This window comes from Sus scrofa, chromosome 6, assembly GCF_000003025.6.
Source record: "Sus scrofa isolate TJ Tabasco breed Duroc chromosome 6, Sscrofa11.1, whole genome shotgun sequence".
Lineage (NCBI taxonomy): Eukaryota > Metazoa > Chordata > Mammalia > Artiodactyla > Suidae > Sus > Sus scrofa.
In genome coordinates this window covers 88176040-88195399 of record NC_010448.4, presented here as the reverse complement: position 1 = coordinate 88195399, position 19360 = coordinate 88176040, and the positions used below count along the sequence as shown (strand labels likewise).

At 56.3% G+C, this 19360-nt stretch overlaps 1 protein-coding gene across 6 annotated transcripts in view; it reads left to right on the top strand.

Annotated features, from left to right (window-relative positions):
- COL16A1 (collagen type XVI alpha 1 chain) overlaps positions 1-17602 on the top strand; it is a 65921-nt gene extending 48319 nt beyond the window's left edge. For 3 of the 6 annotated variants that reach the window (XM_021095778.1, XM_021095777.1, XM_021095775.1), the window contains 22 exons: positions 465-518; positions 1039-1092; positions 1615-1668; positions 3255-3299; positions 3403-3456; positions 3756-3791; positions 4151-4213; positions 6779-6850; positions 7034-7087; positions 7689-7733; positions 7925-7969; positions 8265-8318; positions 8723-8776; positions 10749-10799; positions 11132-11221; positions 12924-12959; positions 13526-13570; positions 14433-14621; positions 14973-15039; positions 15770-15946; positions 16106-16183; positions 17225-17602. In XM_021095778.1, the coding sequence (XP_020951437.1) occupies positions 465-518; positions 1039-1092; positions 1615-1668; positions 3255-3299; positions 3403-3456; positions 3756-3791; positions 4151-4213; positions 6779-6850; positions 7034-7087; positions 7689-7733; positions 7925-7969; positions 8265-8318; positions 8723-8776; positions 10749-10799; positions 11132-11221; positions 12924-12959; positions 13526-13570; positions 14433-14621; positions 14973-15039; positions 15770-15946; positions 16106-16183; positions 17225-17427 (1620 nt within the window). In that variant the 3' untranslated portion in view covers positions 17428-17602. The remainder of the gene's footprint in view (positions 1-464; positions 519-1038; positions 1093-1614; positions 1669-3254; positions 3300-3402; positions 3457-3755; positions 3792-4150; positions 4214-6778; positions 6851-7033; positions 7088-7688; positions 7734-7924; positions 7970-8264; positions 8319-8722; positions 8777-10748; positions 10800-11131; positions 11222-12923; positions 12960-13525; positions 13571-14432; positions 14622-14972; positions 15040-15769; positions 15947-16105; positions 16184-17224) is intronic. The other 3 variants (XM_021095776.1, XM_021095780.1, XM_021095781.1) reach the window with 1 other exon arrangement.

Sequence of the window (19360 nt, the reverse complement as noted above, 5' to 3'; positions counted from 1 at the left end):
GGCTTGGGTGGGGGCTGGGACAGGTAAGTGTTGGGTGTCAGGTGACAACTTTTGGTGGGAGCATCACTCTAGGGACGCCTTTCCTGACAGGTGCCCCTCAAAGGGAACATGTGTCACCCTCCTAAAGGTACACCCCAGACAGTGATCACAGCAGGGCACACCAATGACTGTCACCCGAGAAGTACCTTCTGAGAGTCACCCACCTGGACAGGCATATCTCTGTGGTGACCTGTCTTAGGGGGGGACGCTCCTGACGGGCACCCTTATATGGGAATTTATGCCACTGATAGTTACCCTTCTGGAAGCACCCCCTATGGTCACTTTGCTGGGGACCCTAAGGGGGCCACTAGCAGCCCCCCACCTTTGCCTCGAATGGGATCAGAGGGCTGCGGAGCAGGGGGAAGGAGTCAGGGGCTGGGTGGGACTGCCCTCCCCGGCAGTTTCTCATGATTTTTCTCTCCAAGGGTCTTCAGGGAGAGCGAGGCCTCAGGGGCCTGACGGGAGAGAAGGGGGAACCGGTAAGAGGAGGGGACAGGGACGGAGCTACATGAAGAGCCCTGGGGGGACGGAGGTTGGGTCCCGGGAAGGTGCTCAGTGGAAGGGGGGAGGTGGGCTCCTTCTTTTGAAACTCTTTGCCTCTCAGCCTGATTCCCTCAGTATGGGGGTCTCCCCACCCCCGCAGGATCAAAGGAAGCTGATCTCCCTGTGCCCTGGCTCCCTGTAAGGGGGCTTTCTCCCTCCCTCTTCCTGCAGCATTCAGTGTGCCCCTCCCCCTTCCGCACCCCGGATCCTCATCCTCCCCTTCCCTGGGCCGCCTCCTGGGGCTCAGCTCTCGGGTTCTGGGTCTATGATGGGACCGAGGGGAGCTGGACTTGAGGGAAATGGCCCAAGGTGGTGCTGTACTGGAGTGGGGTGGATGGGCATCTGCTGAGGGTCAGCTTCAGACTCTCTGGTCTTGGCCACCCTCATGCCCAGGGAAGGGAACAGAAATGTTGGGGAGCGGGGGGGCTGGTCCATCATGTCTCCTTGTCTTTGCAGGGTCCTCCAGGGCAACCTGGCTACCCAGGTGCCATGGGCCCCCCAGGACTGCCTGTGAGTGAGGGGACTCGGGCTCTGAGAGTACCAGAGTCGGGGGTGGTGGTCAGGACAGGCCCCCAAGCATGGGATGTCCACAGTGGGCTCCCTCCTTTCTGAGCATTTCAGCTGGTGTCTCTGCCATGCTGTCTGTCCAGAGCCCCCATGGTGGTGGAGCTTGGCTCACCTCTCGGCTTTCGGGGGCTTTCGGGGGCTCACTACAGTCAGTGCACATTAAAGGCCAGTCTCTCTGCACCCTGAGTGGCCCAGACTGGCAGAGGACTGAGGGCTCCATCCTGGGGGGTGGGGGAGAGTTGGGGAGGCCCCTTTCAGGTGGCCACGACCCACTTTCCACTGGCAGCAGTGGGAGGCTGCCATGGCACTCCAGCTCTGGGAATAGCCCACGGCTCTGGTCCCCTAGCCTCGTGCCATCTGTGTCTAAATGCCAGCCTTCATGCCAGCTGCAGTCTCCACCCCTCGCATCAGCACCATGCCTGGTGGGCCACGGGGCTAATTCCTTGTCTCTTTGCTGCTTGTCAGGGCATCAAGGGGGAGCGCGGCTACGCGGGTTCCCCGGGAGAGAAGGGAGAATCGGTGAGTGCAGCTCCCTCCTCGGGGCGGGAGGAAGGGCTTCAAATGGCTGGTCCCTGCCTGCCGCCTCCGCCTGCCTGCCTGCCGCCTGGAGAGCTTCCCAGCCGCCCGTAAAGGGGGAGACGTGACCCCAGCTTCCAGACCCCCCTGAGTCATTCCAGCTGCGTCTCAAGCAGTCTGCGCTGCCGGCTGGTGGCTGCTGCGGGGGCGGAAGCTTCAAGGAGAATCCCAACCAGTTTCTTGAAGACAGAGGGAAGGGCTGCCTGAGGGAAAGGGGGTCTGAATCAGCTTGGCTGGTTGGGGGGACCCCCAGGGACCCCCCCCAACCTCCTATGTCCACAGGGCCAGAGAGCCAGGCTGGAGACTCTGGACCCCACTCAGCCACTGTGCCTGTCCCCAGCAGCCCAGGGCTGCCCCTCACAGGGCCAGTATGCCAGGCCCATACTGAGCCCAGGAGATGGGGACACAGGCTCACAAAGTGACATGGCTCACCCAGGATCCTGCAGTTAGTTAGTGAAATAGGGCAGAGCCTGGACCTGCACTTAAGTCTGTTTGTGACAAACCTCCCCAGCCTCTGTCCTACCTTCCCCCTCACACAGACCAGTGAGACCCCCTGCGGTGTAGCAAACCCCATGGTGCATCTATTCAGTCACAAATCTTTCTCATGGGCCTTCAGGGTGTCAGGCTCTGTTCTGAGGCTGCCTCCTCGGATAAAAGAGGCAGTTGCGCCCCTGGCCCTCATGGAGCTCTCATTCCAGTGGGGCAGGCAGATAACAGATGAGTAAACAGATACACATGAATTATGAGAGAAAGGACGGGTGAAGAAAATCAAGCAGGGTGAGGAGCTGGAGCCACAGACAGGATGCATGAATCAGGGGCAGAGAGGCCTCTCCGAGGAGGTGGCCTTTGAGCTGAGCCCTGAATGGAGTGCCAGGGTGGGGATGGAGGGGGGACACGTGGTTGTTTGTGTGGGGGAGTCCCAGAGGGAGAGGCCAGGGGTGGGGGCACCTCAGGAACAGATTCGAGCTTTCTAATGATTTGGTAAGATTTCAAGAGACCTAGAAAGGGATGATGGTGGGCATTCTAGGTAGAGGGGACAGTCGTGCAAAGGCCCAGAATATACAAATATACGGCCTGCTATATGAATGTGTAGTGTTCAGGGAATGGCGGTCTGACCAAGCAAGGCAGAAGATAAGAAAGGGAGAGGGGAGTGAAGCAGAAAAGGGTGGTAGGTATCAGATCAGAGGATGCCTCAAAACCCAGCCTGGGTGGCAAGTGTGCGCCTCCTTCGGTTGGCAGAGGGGAGCCATGGAGGGTGATGGAGCAGGAGAAGGTTATCAGAGCTGTGTTGAAGAAGAGGAGATGGCAGCCAGGTGCTGGCTGGGTTGGAGTGAGCCAAGAGATGGCAGGACTCATTAAAAGGCTGAGTCAGGAGCTCAGGCAAGGGAAGGGACACCTGAACAGACCAGGGAGAGGAGTCCTCTGGCTCAAAGGGGCCTCCCACCGCGTTTGTGCCTCTGCTCTGTGCCCTGTCCCCTGATCTCCCCCCCCCCATCAGAGTGACCCATTCTGCTCCTTTGTGTCACCAGGGCCCACCAGGATCTGAAGGCCTCCCAGGTCCCCCAGGCCCAGCGGTGAGTGAGGAAGGAGACAGGGAGAGGGGGATCCCTGGTCCTGCCCCGGGGTCTGGGGGGCAGGGAGATTGAGTTCTAGATGCATTGTTCTCTGTGGTCACAGGGTCCCCGAGGAGAGCGAGGACCCCAAGGGAACTCGGGTGAGAAAGGCGACCAGGTGAGTGGTGACAGGCACCTGGCTGGCTGTCCTGACCATGGCGGATGGCTGGAGGGGCGGCAGGAAAGGGACTGGGTCCTCCCCCTGGTGGTCACCCCCACAGTATGGTGAGGTGACCAGCTCTAGCCTCCCAGCTCCCAACCGTCATTGAAATATAACCTCTCCTCTTGTGCCTGGGGCCTCGCCTGCCAGCAGAGTGGAGGACAAGGCCCCATGGCTTGAGGCAGCCTCATCCCGTCACTCTTTCCACCTGGGCAGCCAGGCAGCACAGCAAGCTGTCCCTTGCTTTCTTCCTCTAGGGATTTCAAGGCCAGCCAGGCTTTCCAGGCCCACCGGTGAGTGAAGACACAAAGCCAGCTCTGTCCCATATGATCCCATCTGGGAGGGGCAGGCCCAGTGAGGCCGGGCTGGGCAAGGATGGCCCTGGGGAGGGAGGGAAGAGGCACAGGCATGGGAGGAAGGGAGGAGCGGCCTGGGTGGCCAGGCCTGATTCCAGGAGCCAGGACCTAGAGAGCAGGGCCTCCTGGGTGGGCCCTGGCCCAATCAGCCCAGCCAGACATGACGCTCCTGCTGATGTTTCTAGGAAGTCAAAATGCATCACGTTAACAACAGTGAAGCATTTGCAGGAGGAAGAAGGAAGAGGAGCTCCTTTCCAGCCCCGCTTTCATTCTTGCCTGCTCCTTTGTTGCCACAGGGTCCCCCTGGATTCCCAGGCAAAGCTGGAGCACCTGGTCCCCCGGGCCCCCAAGCAGAGAAGGTGAGCCAAACCCTGGTTGGCCGCAGTCACAGATCTCAGCAATGTAGCTTCCACAGCCCTGTCTCCTCCTCGCCCCAGCATCAGGCCTTCGGAAATTCAGGGACTGATGCAGTTACATCAAGGGTGGGGAAAGACCTCCAGGGTGGGTCCAGCAACTGTTCTAGGGCCACAGGGCTGCGGTGGACCAGCAGGCCCCTAGGGCTGACAGCTGGGTCCAGGAGGCCCACTGGCCTCTGTGCCACCCAGGACCCCACCTGCTGGGAGAGGGTGGGTGGGGAAGAGGCAGAGGGGTGTAGTGAGAGGTGGGTGACTAGAATTCGACAAGCCAGCTGCATCTCCTCCAGGGGAGGGCAAGGAGGTGGGGGAAGATGGGAGGCATATCCAGGACTGGGAGCTCTGGGCCCTGCAGCAGGAGGGGCTCTGGCCATTTGCCTTCTGGGTCTGACAACAGCAGGAAAGGGGAACGGGCCTCCTGGGAAGCCATGCTTAGGTTGTCCCCAAGTGCCAGAAGGAGCAGGCGTGGCCTGTGACCTGGTGACAAGGGTGTGAAAGAGCAGAGTTAGGGAGCCCCCGTACAGGCCGCCCCTGGGTTTGGCTTGGTAGACTTTGAAGACCAGCTCCGCCTTGATCTGGAGGCTGACATCCTTGTCTCCGCCCATCCTCTGGGGAATTCAGATGTGACAGACAGTAGCGTAATGAGGCCCCAAATTGACTTCTAAGCCGGGGGTGGGGGATCATGGCCAGAGTGAGGAGCAGTTGGTCTGCAGCCTCGGGGGTGCCTCTTTCTTCCAAAAGCTGGAAAGGATTTACAGAAGGGCCACCTTGGTCCAGGTTCTCACTGTTCAGGTGAGCAAATAAGGCCCAGAAAGGCTGAGGGCATCCCAGGGACATGCAGCAAGACACTCAGGAGAACCCTCGTGCCCCTCCCCAGAGCCAGCACCTAGCAGCCATGGTTGAGGCAGGATGCTGCCTCCCTTTTCTCTGTGGGGCACCTGGGTGGTGGCCCCCACCAGAGTCTTCTGTGCTGGCTCTATACCCCAATGCTGCCTGCTCTCCTTAGATAGGTCATTGCAGAGAATCCCAAACTTCTGGCCAATGGGTCCCCATCCAGACTCCCTGTGGGGCAGCCATTTCCTGGAACTGTGCTGACCCCTCCTGGTAGTTGGTGGCATTGCAATGCCACTCAGCGCTCTTCCCCACCCCACCCCCCACTCCCACCTTGGGGTCTCTAGCTGGATCCCTTTCCCTTGGTGACCTCCATAGCCACAGCTCCAGGGCAGCCACCATCTCCCCACTACATGCTGTGGGGAGCCACCTGTCTCCCCCTCCCTTCTCCCATAAACATTCTAATTTACATGTACACTCTCATCATTCCCCTGCTTTGAACCATCAATGGCTCCCCAGTGCCTGTAACAATGTCTTTCAGACATTTTGTAGTCCCTGAGGCTTTTTGCCACCTGAAACCCCACACGAACTCTCAGGCTCTAAAATAGATACAAGTGAGGGAGTTCCCTGGTTGCCTAGTGGTTAAGGATCTGGTGTTATCGCTGATGTGGCATGGGTTTGATCCCCAGCCCAGAATTTCTGCAGGCTGTGAGCACAGCCAAAAAAATAAAAATAAAAAAATAAAACAGACGCTAGTGGAGCTGCTCTGGCTAAGGCAAGGGTAGGGGTCCTGGACTCCCACCTTCGGGGCTCCCACTTTGTGCCCCTGCCCCTCCAGACTCCTCCAGGAACCCCCAAGCCCTGTGAAGTACAGTTTGAGAACCACTGGTCTATTTGATAAAGTCTAGTACAGGCTTCAGGGCCCTCCCCCAGTCTAACTCCTCTAGCCTCTTCTCCCCGCACCCCCATCACACAGGCTCCCCAAATACCTGGGCTGACCAGGCATGTGACCACTTCCAAATCTTTACCCTTTTCTTGAGATGATGGGCACTCAAGATGGGCATGCCCATTTCTCCCTCTCCACCTGCCCAATTCCCAGGCGTCCTTCAGAGCCCAGCATCTGCTGACTCCTCTGTGACACCTTCCCTGACCCCTGACCAGAGCAAGCTGCTCCCTCTTCTGAACTCCCATGGCCCCTTACCCACACCCAGTGCATGCACTGTTGCATTGCCCTTGCTCGTTGTGGGCCTGTGACCCTCACTGGACTGTGAGCGCCTCGAGGACAAGGGCCACCCTTTCTCCATCTGTGGGAATCAGATGGAGAGCTTGGCACCTTGTTGGGATCAGTGTGAATTGCTTGTGTGCCTCTGGTTCAGCCCTTGTTATGGAGCACCTGCCAGCCAGTCCTTGGTCAATCCTGGGGAAGGTGCTGGATTGAAAAGGCTCTGCCGCTTCTTCATGGAGCGGTTTGGAAAGGGTGATGCTTGTCAGGTGAAGACAGGTCTTCTTGGGGGAGTGGTGTGTGCGATAGGGCCAGTTAGACCAGAACCAGATTGGGGTTAGAAGCCAGTGTTCCTGACGTCCAGTAGTCACCAGCCCCTATGGCCCAGGATCTTGTCTCTTGCCGAGGGCGGCTGGGGGGCAAGGCCCTGCTGACTTTGTTGTGGGGCTCGTTTCCAGGGCAGTGAAGGGATTCGAGGCCCGTCAGGCCTGCCTGGTCCCCCTGGACCACCAGGATCTCCCGGGATTCAGGTGAGTGTGTGCCCTCTTAGCCTGATATGGGTGTGTGTGTGTGTGTGTGTGTGTGTGTGTGTGTGTGCGGGCGCGCGCTTGTTCTATGAGGTGGGAGCCAGGTGAGGGGTGGAGAGGGGTCAGGCCCTCTACCTCCTAGGACTCCAGCACAAACATGCAGAAATGCCTTTTCCCCACTTCCAGGGCCCCGCCGGTCTGGACGGTCTGGATGGGAAGGATGGCAAGCCTGGCTTGAGGGTGAGATTTTGAGCCCCAAAGGGCCTTCCTTCTCTAGGATCCAAATTCAAGGAACTCTGATGAAGGGAATTGAATCCCACCCCCAGCACCCCTTTCAGGAGGTGCCCCCACCTTCCCTCGGTCTGCCTGTCACCATGCCCCACTTATCTGATTGCACCAGAGCCCCACGGTTTCTCTGTTCCCCTGGTAGCCTTAACTGGGTTGGATGAGCTGGGTCTTACCAAAGACCAGCAGTGAGGGGAGTAAATTTATGTCCAGAAAACTCAATCACCTAAAGAAACTAGGCGGGTGTCAGAAAGAACAGGCTGCAGACCTGGAAAAATTGGGGCCTGGTTTTGCTGGAGCATCTGAAAAGGACAGAGCTGTGGCAAAGGACAGAGCATCAAGATCAACCCCCTCCTATACCTGAAAGAAGGAAAACAGGTTCAGAAAGGGGCCTGGATTCACTCGGGGTCCACAGCCAGAGGCTGAGCCCAGCTCAGTCTTCTCAGGACAGTCCCTCCATCCTGGGGGGAGGGGCTGGAGAACAGGGAGGTGGTGGTGAATGGGTGGGGACAAGCCAGACAAAGCTCTTGTCTCAGTGCCCCATCTCTTTCCCCAGGGGGACCCCGGTCCTGCTGGCCCCCCCGGACTCATGGGACCCCCAGTAAGTAGAGCTGCAGGAAGGAGCTGGGAGATTCCAGAGCTGGGCAGGTGGGGCTGGGGGGGCAGCTCAAATCCACATCTTCCGTGGACCGTGCTTTGACTCTGGATGGATTTGGTTTGTTCAACCTGAGGAAGTGGGAAGCAGCCTGTGCTTGAGGTGAGGGATGTGGTGGCTCCTGCTTTGTCTTCCAGGGCTTCAAGGGAAAACCAGGACATCCTGGCCTCCCAGGACCGAAGGTAAGGGCCTGGTGACTTCTACCAACCAGGTCTTCTCAGCCCCTCAAGACCTGACCCCAGGCAGAAGTGGAAGCCTAGCCGGAGTGGACGTGCTCTGCGATTCTTGGCTGAGATGCTCTCCCAGCATCTCGGCCTTCTGAGGCCACTGGTGCCTGGCAGACTGGGTCAGGGCTTTGCTGTCTGCCAACCTGAGGGTGTCAGAGCTGGGGCAGGACCCCTCCGAGGTGGGGTCAGCTTTGAGGTGAGGGAGCCAAATGGAGGCCTGGGGAGCTCCAGTTACCCCTCTCTCTTCCAGGGTGACTGTGGAAAGCCAGGTCCCCCGGGCAGCAGTGGCCGGCCTGGAGCGGAGGTAAGGGCCTTGGGTCCACACAGGCTGCCTTTAGACAGCGCTTCGGTTCTACCGAGTTGGGGCTGCAGCCACCTCCTCCACTCTGGCAGAGCGCCTGCCTCCTCTCCTCGGCCTTCTGGGGGAGGTTTTGCACAACACGGCACACCTTGAGCTTCTTCCTCTTAAGGCTATAACTGGTTCCTCTCCCTACAGGCTGTTGGGAGAGGAACCAGTTATACAAAGGCAGGCCTGACCTTCTCAGGCTGGGCTCTGCTTTCCCCTCCAACTGTACTCATGCGCCAGGCTAGAGGCTGGGGCTCAGCATGGCTCCTCCGACCTCTGCTCTGCCCAGCGCTCTCCTACCTAACAGCCCATGTGTGTATATCTGTTTCTGTGTCGTTTCTTCCTTTTTCTGGCTCCTGCAGGGCGAGCCTGGTGCCATGGGACCCCAGGGAAGACCCGGCCCCCCTGGCCATATTGTGAGTTAAACTGTTTTCCTCTCTGCCTCTATGAGAGTTAGAATGGCGTTGGGCCGGGTGGTGGTGGGCAAACTGGTCATGACCCCAAAGAGGAGCAGCCCCAGCCGTGTGCAGCAGAATAGGGGTTCTGACTCACTCAACCCAGTGGCTCCCCAACTCTTGGCTGTTTTCTTATTTTCTGGGCACATTCGAGTTTGCTTATCAAAGATCATTTGGTTATTCAACAAATAATTATTGAGCACCTGCTCCATGCCGGGCATTGCTCCAAGCCCTGGGCTACAGCAATGAGTGAGGTAGACTCGGTCCCCTGATCCCAGAGCTTCTGAGTGGGCATAACAAACAAACAAATTAATGAGGAAGGATCAGGCAGCGATGTGACGTCATGGGAGAGGGGCTGGGAGGCAACTTTACTGGAGAAGTGGCCTTTAGCTGAGGCCCAGATGATGAGAAGCAGCCAGCTGCCAGCAGTCTGGGGGAAGAGGGTCCAGGCAGGGGGTGCAGCTGCTGCGAAGAGCCCGAGGCAGGGAGGGCTTCCTGTTAGGGGAGCCCCAGAGTCAGCGTGGCGGATGGAGATGGAGGAAGGTGTGAGCGGTGAACAGGAAAGCTGAGCTCAGAGAAGACACGATGCAGATGGTGGAGGCCTTGGGGGTGTGGTCAGGAGGGGAGGGTGCGAGAATGAAAACACGGGTTATCGGTGGACAGATGGTGGTGGTGACACAGGTGGCAGGGGACAGATCTTTGGAGTCGAGGACTTGCTAATGACCTGGGTGGGGAGGAGCCAGGGGGCAATAGAAGGAGTTGCTGGGCACTGTTTGTGACTCCTGTTTGGCTTGAGCAGCTGGGCAGTGGGTGTGCACTTACTGAGAAAGGGTGACTTGGAGAGGATTTTTATTAAGCAATAATGGCTTTCCCGTTTTACTCGTCTGTAACACAGATGACTGCCAATGGGGCCTTTGATCCGTGTGACGGCGCTGAGCTGGTGGGGTTCCAGAGAAAAGGGAATACACGGGCATGTTACTGCAGCCTATTGAGGCTGGCTGCGCACTTTCCAGAAGGCTTTTGGACATGTTAAAAATAGTTCAGGACCAAAAAAAAAAGGAACTCTCAGGTCCTCATCACTATTTTTATGGATCTCAAGGGGTCCAGAGACCCTGAATTGGGGACCCTGGGTCTAGCCCTGCCCCCCCCCCCATTACAGATGAAAGGAGGAGTCACACACCCTGGATGTGTCCGCATTTGAGACCAGGGGGTGGAGGTAGGGGGCGGGTTCCTCTTCCCACCTCTGCCAGCCCAGCCACCTGCGGTGTGCCAGTCCCAGTGCTGGACATACCTGCCCTGGGAGGCTTGAGATGAGTAGGACAGAGCCTGTGCCTCCAGAACTTTCCACCTGAGAGTGTGGAGGAGGAGCTCTGAGAGGGACCTGTGTGTCCTGGGGTTCAGAGAAGGTGTAACTCTGACCAGGGAGGTGATGCTGGGGCTGGGCCTCAGTGGGCATGTGCGAGATGGGGCAGCAGGAGCACTCTTGCTGTTGGAGGCAGGAGACCAGGGAGCTCATTTACCCGCAAGGACTTGGGGTTGGTGCTAAGCCCCTGCCCCTCACCCCCTGCTGCACAGAGACAAGCCCTGGTCTCTGCTCCTCGCACAGAGCGGGGGAAGGAGGTGCTCAGAAAACATCCAGGCCCACGTACCGCATACTTTACTCCCTCTGCACTGGACTCTAGCTCCCGGACCGTCCCCTTAGCGTGGCCCCGGATGTATGGCAGGCGCAAGGGTCCTGTGTGCTCAGGAACCCCCCCAGCAGGCCTCAGCTCTGGCACAGATCAAGCGCCAGAGCAGAAGGAAGGAGGGTTTGGGGAAGAGAACCGAGCTGCCATAACAACTCTGGGGCTTGTTCCTGCTGGCGGGTCCTCGCCGCCCCCAGGGCCTTATTACAGGAGCCTCTTTCCATCCCACTGATTCCATCTCTCTTTAGGGGCCGCCAGGGCCTCCAGGCCAGCCGGGCCCAGCTGGGATCTCTGCAGTGGTGAGTGACGTGCTCCCCTCGCCCCTCCCTCCCAGGAGTTTGGCCCTGCTCTGCGTGGCCTCCTTGCAGAGGGACCTGGGAGGAGGACAGTGTGTCCCCACGCCCGCTCCTTCCCTGGCATCGCCCTCTCTTGCCTCCAGAGTTCTCCTAACCGGCCTCTGGCGAAGGTTTTTCGAGAGGGCTAGAGGCCAGGGCGGGGCCCCAAGTTCAGGCAGCGGCACCTCCTGAGGCGGGGCCTAGGGGTGGGGGTCACTGTCCCTGGCACAAACCACGTCTGCTCTGGCTGTGTGGGGCTCACTCTCCCCTCTCACCATCCCCTTCCTTTTCTCTAGGGCCTGAAAGGAGACCGGGGATCGCCTGGAGAAAGGGGCCTTTTAGGTCTTCCAGGCCAGCCTGGCCCCCCTGGACACCCTGGTCCCCCGGTAAGAGGCTGTGCCGAGGGGGCGGGGTCAGTGGATGTTGTTGGTTGTGTGCAGCCGGTCGGTCTCTGGGGAGGGAGAGGCGGCTAGCACAGAAGACGCAGCACAGAGCTTGTGCCTGAGGATCACGTCCTGTTTGGAAGAAAGGACAAGATGTACAAGCCAGCGTGGGGCCGGCTGCACCCCCACCTGCGCACATCCCTCCACTAGGTGTCAGACAGGGGAAACTGGCCCCTGTTCCACCCCCGCCCCTCCCCAGGGGAGCTTGCTGGGAAACACAGGAAACCTGTAAATGTCAGCAGCCAGACACGCAGACTATTGCTGGAGCTGTCTTGGCCACTCAGAAACCCCTCCTTGGCCTCAGCTCCGGTTTATGCTGAGAGCTAGGATACATTGGTCATTGACAGTGTGCTGAACGGCGACCTATGTGCTTGACATTTTGTCATTTAATCCGGATTGCAACCCTATTTGGTAGGTCTGATTGTCACTATTTTGCAGATGAGGAAACCAAGGCTCAGCAAGGTTAAGGAGGTTGCTGAGTCACTCAGCTAGTGAGTGGAGGAGCCTGCCTGTCTCCAGAACCTGTGTCTGTCACTACGCAGCAATAGTCCCTCTTTCAAAGGTTCCAGACGGGTGGACCACATCAGATGGAACTGCCTGCCACCCTCAGGGATGAAAAGTCTCCCTGGGGGTGCGGGGGGATTTCCTGGTGTGGCTCAGCAGTAATGAACCTGACTAGTGTCCATGATGATGTGAGTTTGATCCCTGGCCCTGTTCAGTGGGTTAAGGATCTGGTGTTGCGGTGAGCTGTACTGTAGGTCACAGACAAGGCTCTGATCCAGTGTGGCTATGGCTGTGGCTATGGCATAGGTTGGCAGCTGCAGCTCTGATTCAGCCCCTAGCCCAGGAACTTCCATGTGCTGCAGGTTTGGCCCTAAAAATTAAAAAAAAAAAAAGTCTCCCTGGGGACTGAGGCAGGACCCAGGTCACCTAGCCCCCAGGTCAGGGTGCTTTCCAGGGAAGCAGACTTCCTTCTGGGGAGCAGTAGCAATGCCCCTGGGACTGGTGCCCAGGAATGGGGTGGACAACTCCAGTCCAGGCAGGGGAGATCAGTTGGCCCATCTGCTAAGTGGGCTAAGCTTTGCCTCCCACTCACTCTGATTCCTGCCATGGACCCTGGGCAGGCAGGACCTACCAATCCTCTGTCCCTCCTGTCTGCAGGCTCAGGAGCCTCCAGGGTCCCCGAATGAATCTGCCAGTTGCCTTGCAACCTCAGATTCCTCTTCATCAGCATCCCACCAGAAATGGGTGGGGCCCAGGAGGCAGCCTCTCCTGTCTAGGGGTCTAGCAGAGGGAGCCAACTCAGACTGCCCTGGCTGATCTCTGGGACCTCATCAAGGGCAGAGGTTCACAGTTCACACCTTTATTCAGCAAATATTGGCCACACACTCAGAACCAGAGGATGTGTGAGATGCCAGGATCTCAAGCAGAGAACAGGGCAGGTGCAGTCTGCTCTTCTCTCATAGAGCACCAGGCTGGAGCATGAGGTGGGGTCTGAGTTTCCACAGCCCAGGGTTCAAGTGTCCGGGGAGGATCACAGCTCCTTAGTGGAACGTGGTTTGGCCATGCCTAGTGGGCGAGGTGAGGCATGTGATGCCAGGCTGGGTTGGTTCTCATCACACCTCCATTGCTCTCTACTCCCCAGGGTGAGCCTGGCATGGATGGTGCAGCCGGCAAAGAGGTACCGTTGTGCTGGGTTTCTCCTTTTCTCTCGGGGATGCTTGTCCTTGCTCCCAGCTTTTCCCTGACCCCTCTTCATTCATCCAGGGAATGTCCCTTATGCACAGACCACCTCTGACAGATGCACAGGAAACTGGTGCCCGTGTTATTCTGGGGAGAGGAACTGGGGACTGAGGGAGATGGATGAGCATGAGGCTTGTTTTTCACTCTTTTTCTCCATGTGCCTCATCAAAAGGAGCCAATGATAATGATAATAGACCCCAATAAACATTTCCAGGCACCCGCTCTTGCCGGGCCCTCCCTTCATTTTGACTTCTCGCCCCTTTTTGCCGATGACGAGGGACCCAACCAACATGATCATATGAGGCCACACCCCAGGAACACAATTCTCCCTTCCAGCTGTCCTCAGCCTTGTTGGCAGGGAGGCGACTGTCCTTTCTCACATAGACCCCAGGGGACACAGCCTGGGGGCCCAACACTGTGGAAGGTCCTTCCATGGCACCTGCCTCCCCTGGATGGCTTGGAGATGCTGCCCAGAATTAACCCTTGGCTTTTGCTTTCTTTTAGGGACCCCCTGGAAAACAGGGACTCTATGGACCCCCTGGTCCAAAGGTGAGTGGGCACTGGCTGAGTTTGAGAGAAGAAGCTCATGAGTTGTTAAGCCCAGGTCCAGGCTATGACTCTAACTGTAGAGAGAAGACACAGGGAGGCCAGTGGGCAGGGGGGAAAGTGGGCAGAACTCGAGCCATATCCACTCTGAAAACTCCTCACATGGGGCTGTTCCAGGGTTTTAGCCATGGTTGGGAGAACAGTTCATTCACTCATGATGGATTCATTCATTCTGTGAGCATCCACTTGGCCTTGCTCACTTGCCAGGCCCTCTGTCCTAGCAGTGAGTAAGCAGAAGTCCCTGAACAATAGGTGCCCACTTAGTCCAGTCACACATACACGGGAGCATGGCAGGTTTTACAGAAGACTGGATGGAGCACCGTGGCATCAGAGGGAGGGAGTGATCGATTCAGCCCGGGGCGCCAGGGAGGCTGTGCAGAGAACAGGAACATTTCAGCTGAGTGGGAGGAGTGCTCGGGGAAGGGGAGGGCATTCCGGGCAGGGGGGACTAAGACACATGGCTGAACTGGAATCATAACCAGCGAGGTGTGGCTGGAGGTTCAAGGGCAGGGAGACGAGGCTGGAGAAGATGTGGTCAGGACCACGTCATGAATGGCCTTGAATGCCTGGCTGAGGAATTAGACCTTTATCCCGAGAGCAGCTGGCCATCAGAATTTCCAAACAAGGAGTAACACCATGAAAACTGTCCTTTAGAAGGACCGCTTTGGGGGCAGTGACACGAGCCACCTGTCAGGATGCTGGGAGGCTCGGTAGGGGGCTGGAGCCAGGAGCGGATGGCTGAGACATCACGAGGTGGACTTGAGAGTGCTTGGCAGTGCTGGGCTGTAACTTCCTCTCCTTGTAGGGTGACCCGGGACCTTCAGGACAGAAGGGCCAGGCAGGAGAGAAGGGACGAGCTGGCATGCCTGGTGGGCCTGGCAAGAGTGGCTCCATGGGACCTGTTGGGCCACCGGGTCCTGCAGGAGAGAGAGGCCACCCTGGATCTCCGGGGCCTGCAGGGAGCCCAGGATTGCCGGGGGTGCCAGGCTCCATGGTAAGGGGGACGCTGGCAGCCACGGGCACTGACCCACAGAGCAAGCATGTGGGGTAGAGCATGGACCATTTTAGAAGCTTCTGCTGACGCTTTACAGGAAGGAACATGTGGGTGGCTCCTAACTGTGTGGGAGAATGGGGGGCGGGTGAGGACTCTCGCCCCAGAAAAATGCACCGATGCACAAAATGTTTTGGACCATTTGGGGGAAGTTAGGACACTGGGTTATATCTGAGGGAAGCTTGGAAACTTCTATCCCTCTCCCCAACCTTTATTTCCGTGAAGTCTATTCCCAGGGGAGATGCGCACTGGGCTTAGAAGCATAATTGAGGCAGGTTTCTTCTCTTTCCTCAGGGAGACATGGTGAATTATGATGAAATCAAGAGGTTCATCAGACAAGAGATCATTAAAATGTTTGATGGTAATTGGCAGCCGGCTGGGTGGCAGTGGGGGCTGCTCGCCCTTCCCAGCTACTTCTCCACCCCGGCCCGGCCTCCTTTTCCTTAAAGCTCAACACCCGCACCCCCACTGACCCTCCTCCCCCACTTATGGGCATGTGTTCAATTAGGCTTCAGACCTTCCCTGTCACCTGCTCGGTTCAGCGGGAAAATGATTCCTTCCTGCTCCCCCCCAAGCCCCCACTGAAGCAGAGGAGACAGGAAAACTGATGTCAAACCAGTCGGCAGAGAGTGAGCTCTAAGTAGAGGGTCGAGCTGCAGCTGTACGATGGCTGGTGTTGTTTCATTTTAAGCTTTTTTCTGTGCATTTGTTCATCCAACCTTGATATGCTAAGGACTGGGGCCAGCAGGGACCCTTCCTGAAGGGGCTAGGCGTCTTGCTTGGGAAGCAGACCTGGCATGCCAAGCAAGGAGTCTGGACTTTATTCTGAAGCCAGGGGTGAACTAATGAAGGCCGTTGGGGAGGAGAGATGCTGTAATCAGATCTGTGCTTCAGGAAGATCACCGTGGGGAGCCACCCTCGGGGGCGAGGGCACAGGAGACCACTTGAGAGATTCGCCCACACCTTCCTTGCTCTGACATTGCTCTGAAGAGAGGCTGTCTTGGACTCCATGCTGGTGGCTTCTCTGTAGCATCTGTGGTCATCCCAAGTCTCTGGGGCACCCTGTGACTTGTTCCGTCCCTTACTTACAGAGAGGATGGCTTACTACACCTCCAGGATGCAGTTCCCCATGGAGATGGTGGCAGCTCCAGGACGACCAGGGCCCCCAGGGAAGGACGGTGCCCCAGGCCGGCCTGGCTCCCCGGGATCACCTGGGCTCCCTGGCCAGATTGGCAGAGAAGGACGGCAGGGCTTGCCAGGGGTGAGAGGTAGGTCTGCCCTCTGGTTACTGAGGTGCACGCCTAGCTCCTTGGGGCAAGTACGAGCGTCTGCTATGAATGTGGCTCTTGTGTGCATGTGTGTGGTTTAAATGATCTGATGGGTGTGTCATTTTTCTACTCAGGGATATTTTATTTCTTTTGTTTCAGGGCTGCCTGGTACCAAAGGTGAAAAGGGAGATATCGGTGTTGGCATTGCAGGAGAAATTGGTCTCCCTGGTCCCCCAGGTAGGAAAAGCCAGCCTTCGAGACCATGAATCTAGAGTGGTTGGGATCACCTTTTTTCTTTCTTTCTTTTTTTTTTTTCATTTTCATTTTCATGTTTTTTGGTCTTTTGTCTTTTTAGGGCCGTACCCACGGCATATGGAGGTTCCCAGGCTAGGGGTCCAATCAGAGCTGTAGCCACCGGCCTACGCCACAGCCACAGCAATGTGGGATCCGAGCCACATCTGCGACCTACACCACAGCTCATGGCAATGCCAAATCCTTAACCCACTGAGCAAGGTCGGAGATTGAACCCGAATCCTCATGGATGATAGTGGGGTTCATTAACCACTGAGCCATGACGGAAACTCCTGGGATCATCTTTGTTTACGTTCCTTCCATAACATAGTTGTGTAGAATCTCAAATCACCACAGGCCTCTCATTCAACATGTATAGCGTGCCACTATGTGCAAGATACTCTACCAGGGCGGGTATGTGTGTGTATGGAGGGGGAGGGGGTTTGGGGATGGAGTGGAAGACCCAGTGCCTGTCCTCAAGTCCTAAACTGGGCTAGCATGACATAGTGCAAGAGCCCTGGATGTGGTGAGGCCAGGGAACAACACAAGTTCAGGTCCTGCTCAACATCACACTGGCTGCATGACCTTGACGAGCCCAAGAGAGAAATGACTCACACTTGATAGCCTGGCTCTGAGCTGCAGCTTCACCACTCAGCAGGGGGGGGGGTGATCTGTTACTGAGCCTGGGCCCTCCTCTCCAAGGTGACATAATAGCTCCTTTCTTGTGGAACTGTCATGAAGATTCACTGAATAATGCAGAAAAAGCACTTGCCTTGTGCCTGACACATGAAAACTCTGAATAAAACTAGCCTGTAGTATTACTGTTACCATGAAATAAATGTCAGGATCAGATCAGGTCTTCATGGAAACATGTCGTAACCCGAGAAATATTAATCAAACATAAGGTGTTCTTTGCCATGACTATTATTTCTCCTTTGCTTGTCATCTGGGTCTCCTGATTTTCTTTCTCTGACTCTTCCCTCCTAGGTCCTCAAGGTCCCCCAGGGTATGGCAAGATGGGTGCAACTGGGCCGATGGGCCAGCAAGGCATTCCTGGCATCCCTGGCCCCCCGGGCCCCATGGGCCAGCCGGGCAAGGCCGGCCACTGTAACCCCTCTGACTGCTTTGGGGCCATGCCGATGGAGCAGCAGTACCCGCCCATGAAAAACATGAAGGGGCCTTTTGGCTGAAATCTCCATCTCTGTCAGATGAAGAACTCCATTGGGAACAAATGGCTAAAACTTGCAGGACTCTGTGATGGGTTGTGAATGTTTGGGGTTTTTTTAATGGCTATTAATATTTTTTTATCAATAAATAAACAAACAAAACTATCTGCAGTCTCACTCCCAGCGGGCTGCAACTGCACCTCCATGTCATACTCCTCTTGTCATTTGGTCCCTGGGTTGAAAGAGGGCATTTCCTTCATCGTCTGGTCAAGCAATGGAGCTGTAAGATGCTGCTGTACAGGACCCGCCGGCTCAGCTCTCCTCTCCCGATCCTTCTGAGCCACCCCCTGGACCTGTGTTCTGTCCTTCATGGCTCACTTCTCCAAGTCAGAGCAGGGGCATTGCTCAGCTTCTCCTCACGAATGAACCAAAAACAAGCTTGAAGTTCCCACTCTCAGCTCATAAAGGCCCCACCTATTTGCTTCCCTAAAGAAACCAGTACCCGACTCACCTTGTGTCTACCATTTTCACTTCCTGGGTGTAACCCAAAGCCAATCCAGGGAGCATCTTGGGAAATGCCATCGAGTGCCAAGGTGCCTTCATCTGCCTGGCAGCACCTCCACACACTGGGTCTTGTCTTGCTGCTCCAGTAATTCTGTGATTAGAAAGATAGGCTGTAGCCCCTGGCCTAGGTGACCAGGGAATGCTTCTCTGGGAAATGATATGGAAAGTTCTACCTGTACCAATGCATGACCCTGTCACCAGCTCTTCTGGGTTTCACATGGCATCTTTGATTCTTTATTAATCTAGCATGTGTGGTACTTTTCCTGTACTTCTTAGCCTAGGCCTTCAGAAACAGGTTGCATCAGTGCCAAGGGGTCATGGGCAAGCCATGATCAGATTTGAGTTCGAGGTCCTCGAAGTCCACTGGGACTCCGGTGATCCGTCTGCTGCCTCCTTCTCCATATGTAAAAAGGCTAGGAAGAAAAAGAAAAAAGAGACAGCAAGTGGAATATACTAGATACATTCTATCTCAAGCTTCTTCTCTTTCTACTTTTCAGATCTCTTGTCCCGATGGGCTGGCTGCCCTGTGAGAAAGCAATAGCACACATCCAGAGGGACTTCCAAAGAAAGCCTTTTTACTGGCCCCAGCTTTCTGGAAGATTTCTTCAAGTTGGATAAACTTCAAAGGGATCACAGTAGGCTGAGAAATGAACCCAGAGTCCAGATGCTTATCCAAACCGCCTGAAGCCTTCAAACTGGCTGTCAAATCTCTCCCGAGCTGCTGCCCTTTCCAGCACAGTTTTGAAAATTCCTTTCTCCCATCGAACCCCAAAATATCAAGAGCTTTTCAGGCCCTTGGTCCTATTTTTTTTTTCCTGCCAGGAGCAGAGGTGTGCCACTGGCCCCGGAAATGAAATCAGGCAGACTCCCAAGTATGCCAAATGTCTCACATGAGGTTTTAGATAAAGGAGGAGCCGATTCTTATTTTATCTCTTACCAGCAATTCTCAGTTAACCCTGCTTCTAACAGAAACCATTAAAAAGCAAACGCGTCCTCCTTGCATTGAAGTAGCAGCCAGTTTGGGGCAGTGGACAAGGACAGATGTTAAAGAGCTCCCATTGGAAAGCCAGCTTCTTTTTGGCCCAGTCTGCAAAGCACTGATGATGGGCCTCATGATAAGGAGCATGTTGGCATGAGTAGAAAGAAAGAGAAGCAAGGACCAGCTGCTGAATCGAGCAGGCTGGCTCCAGGGGCCAGAGGGGAAATCGCTGTGAGGAAACATCAAACTCATTTCCTCCGAGGACCACCAGGGAATCAAGCCTCACAGAGTCAATGATGCTTTCTTCACTTTTCTTCCTGAGTCAAGTTCACCCTACTCTTAGGGGATCCTACGACAGGCGAGGTTCGAGCTTTCATGATTTGAGTGCTTGTCTCCCTGGAGTTTGAAATTGCT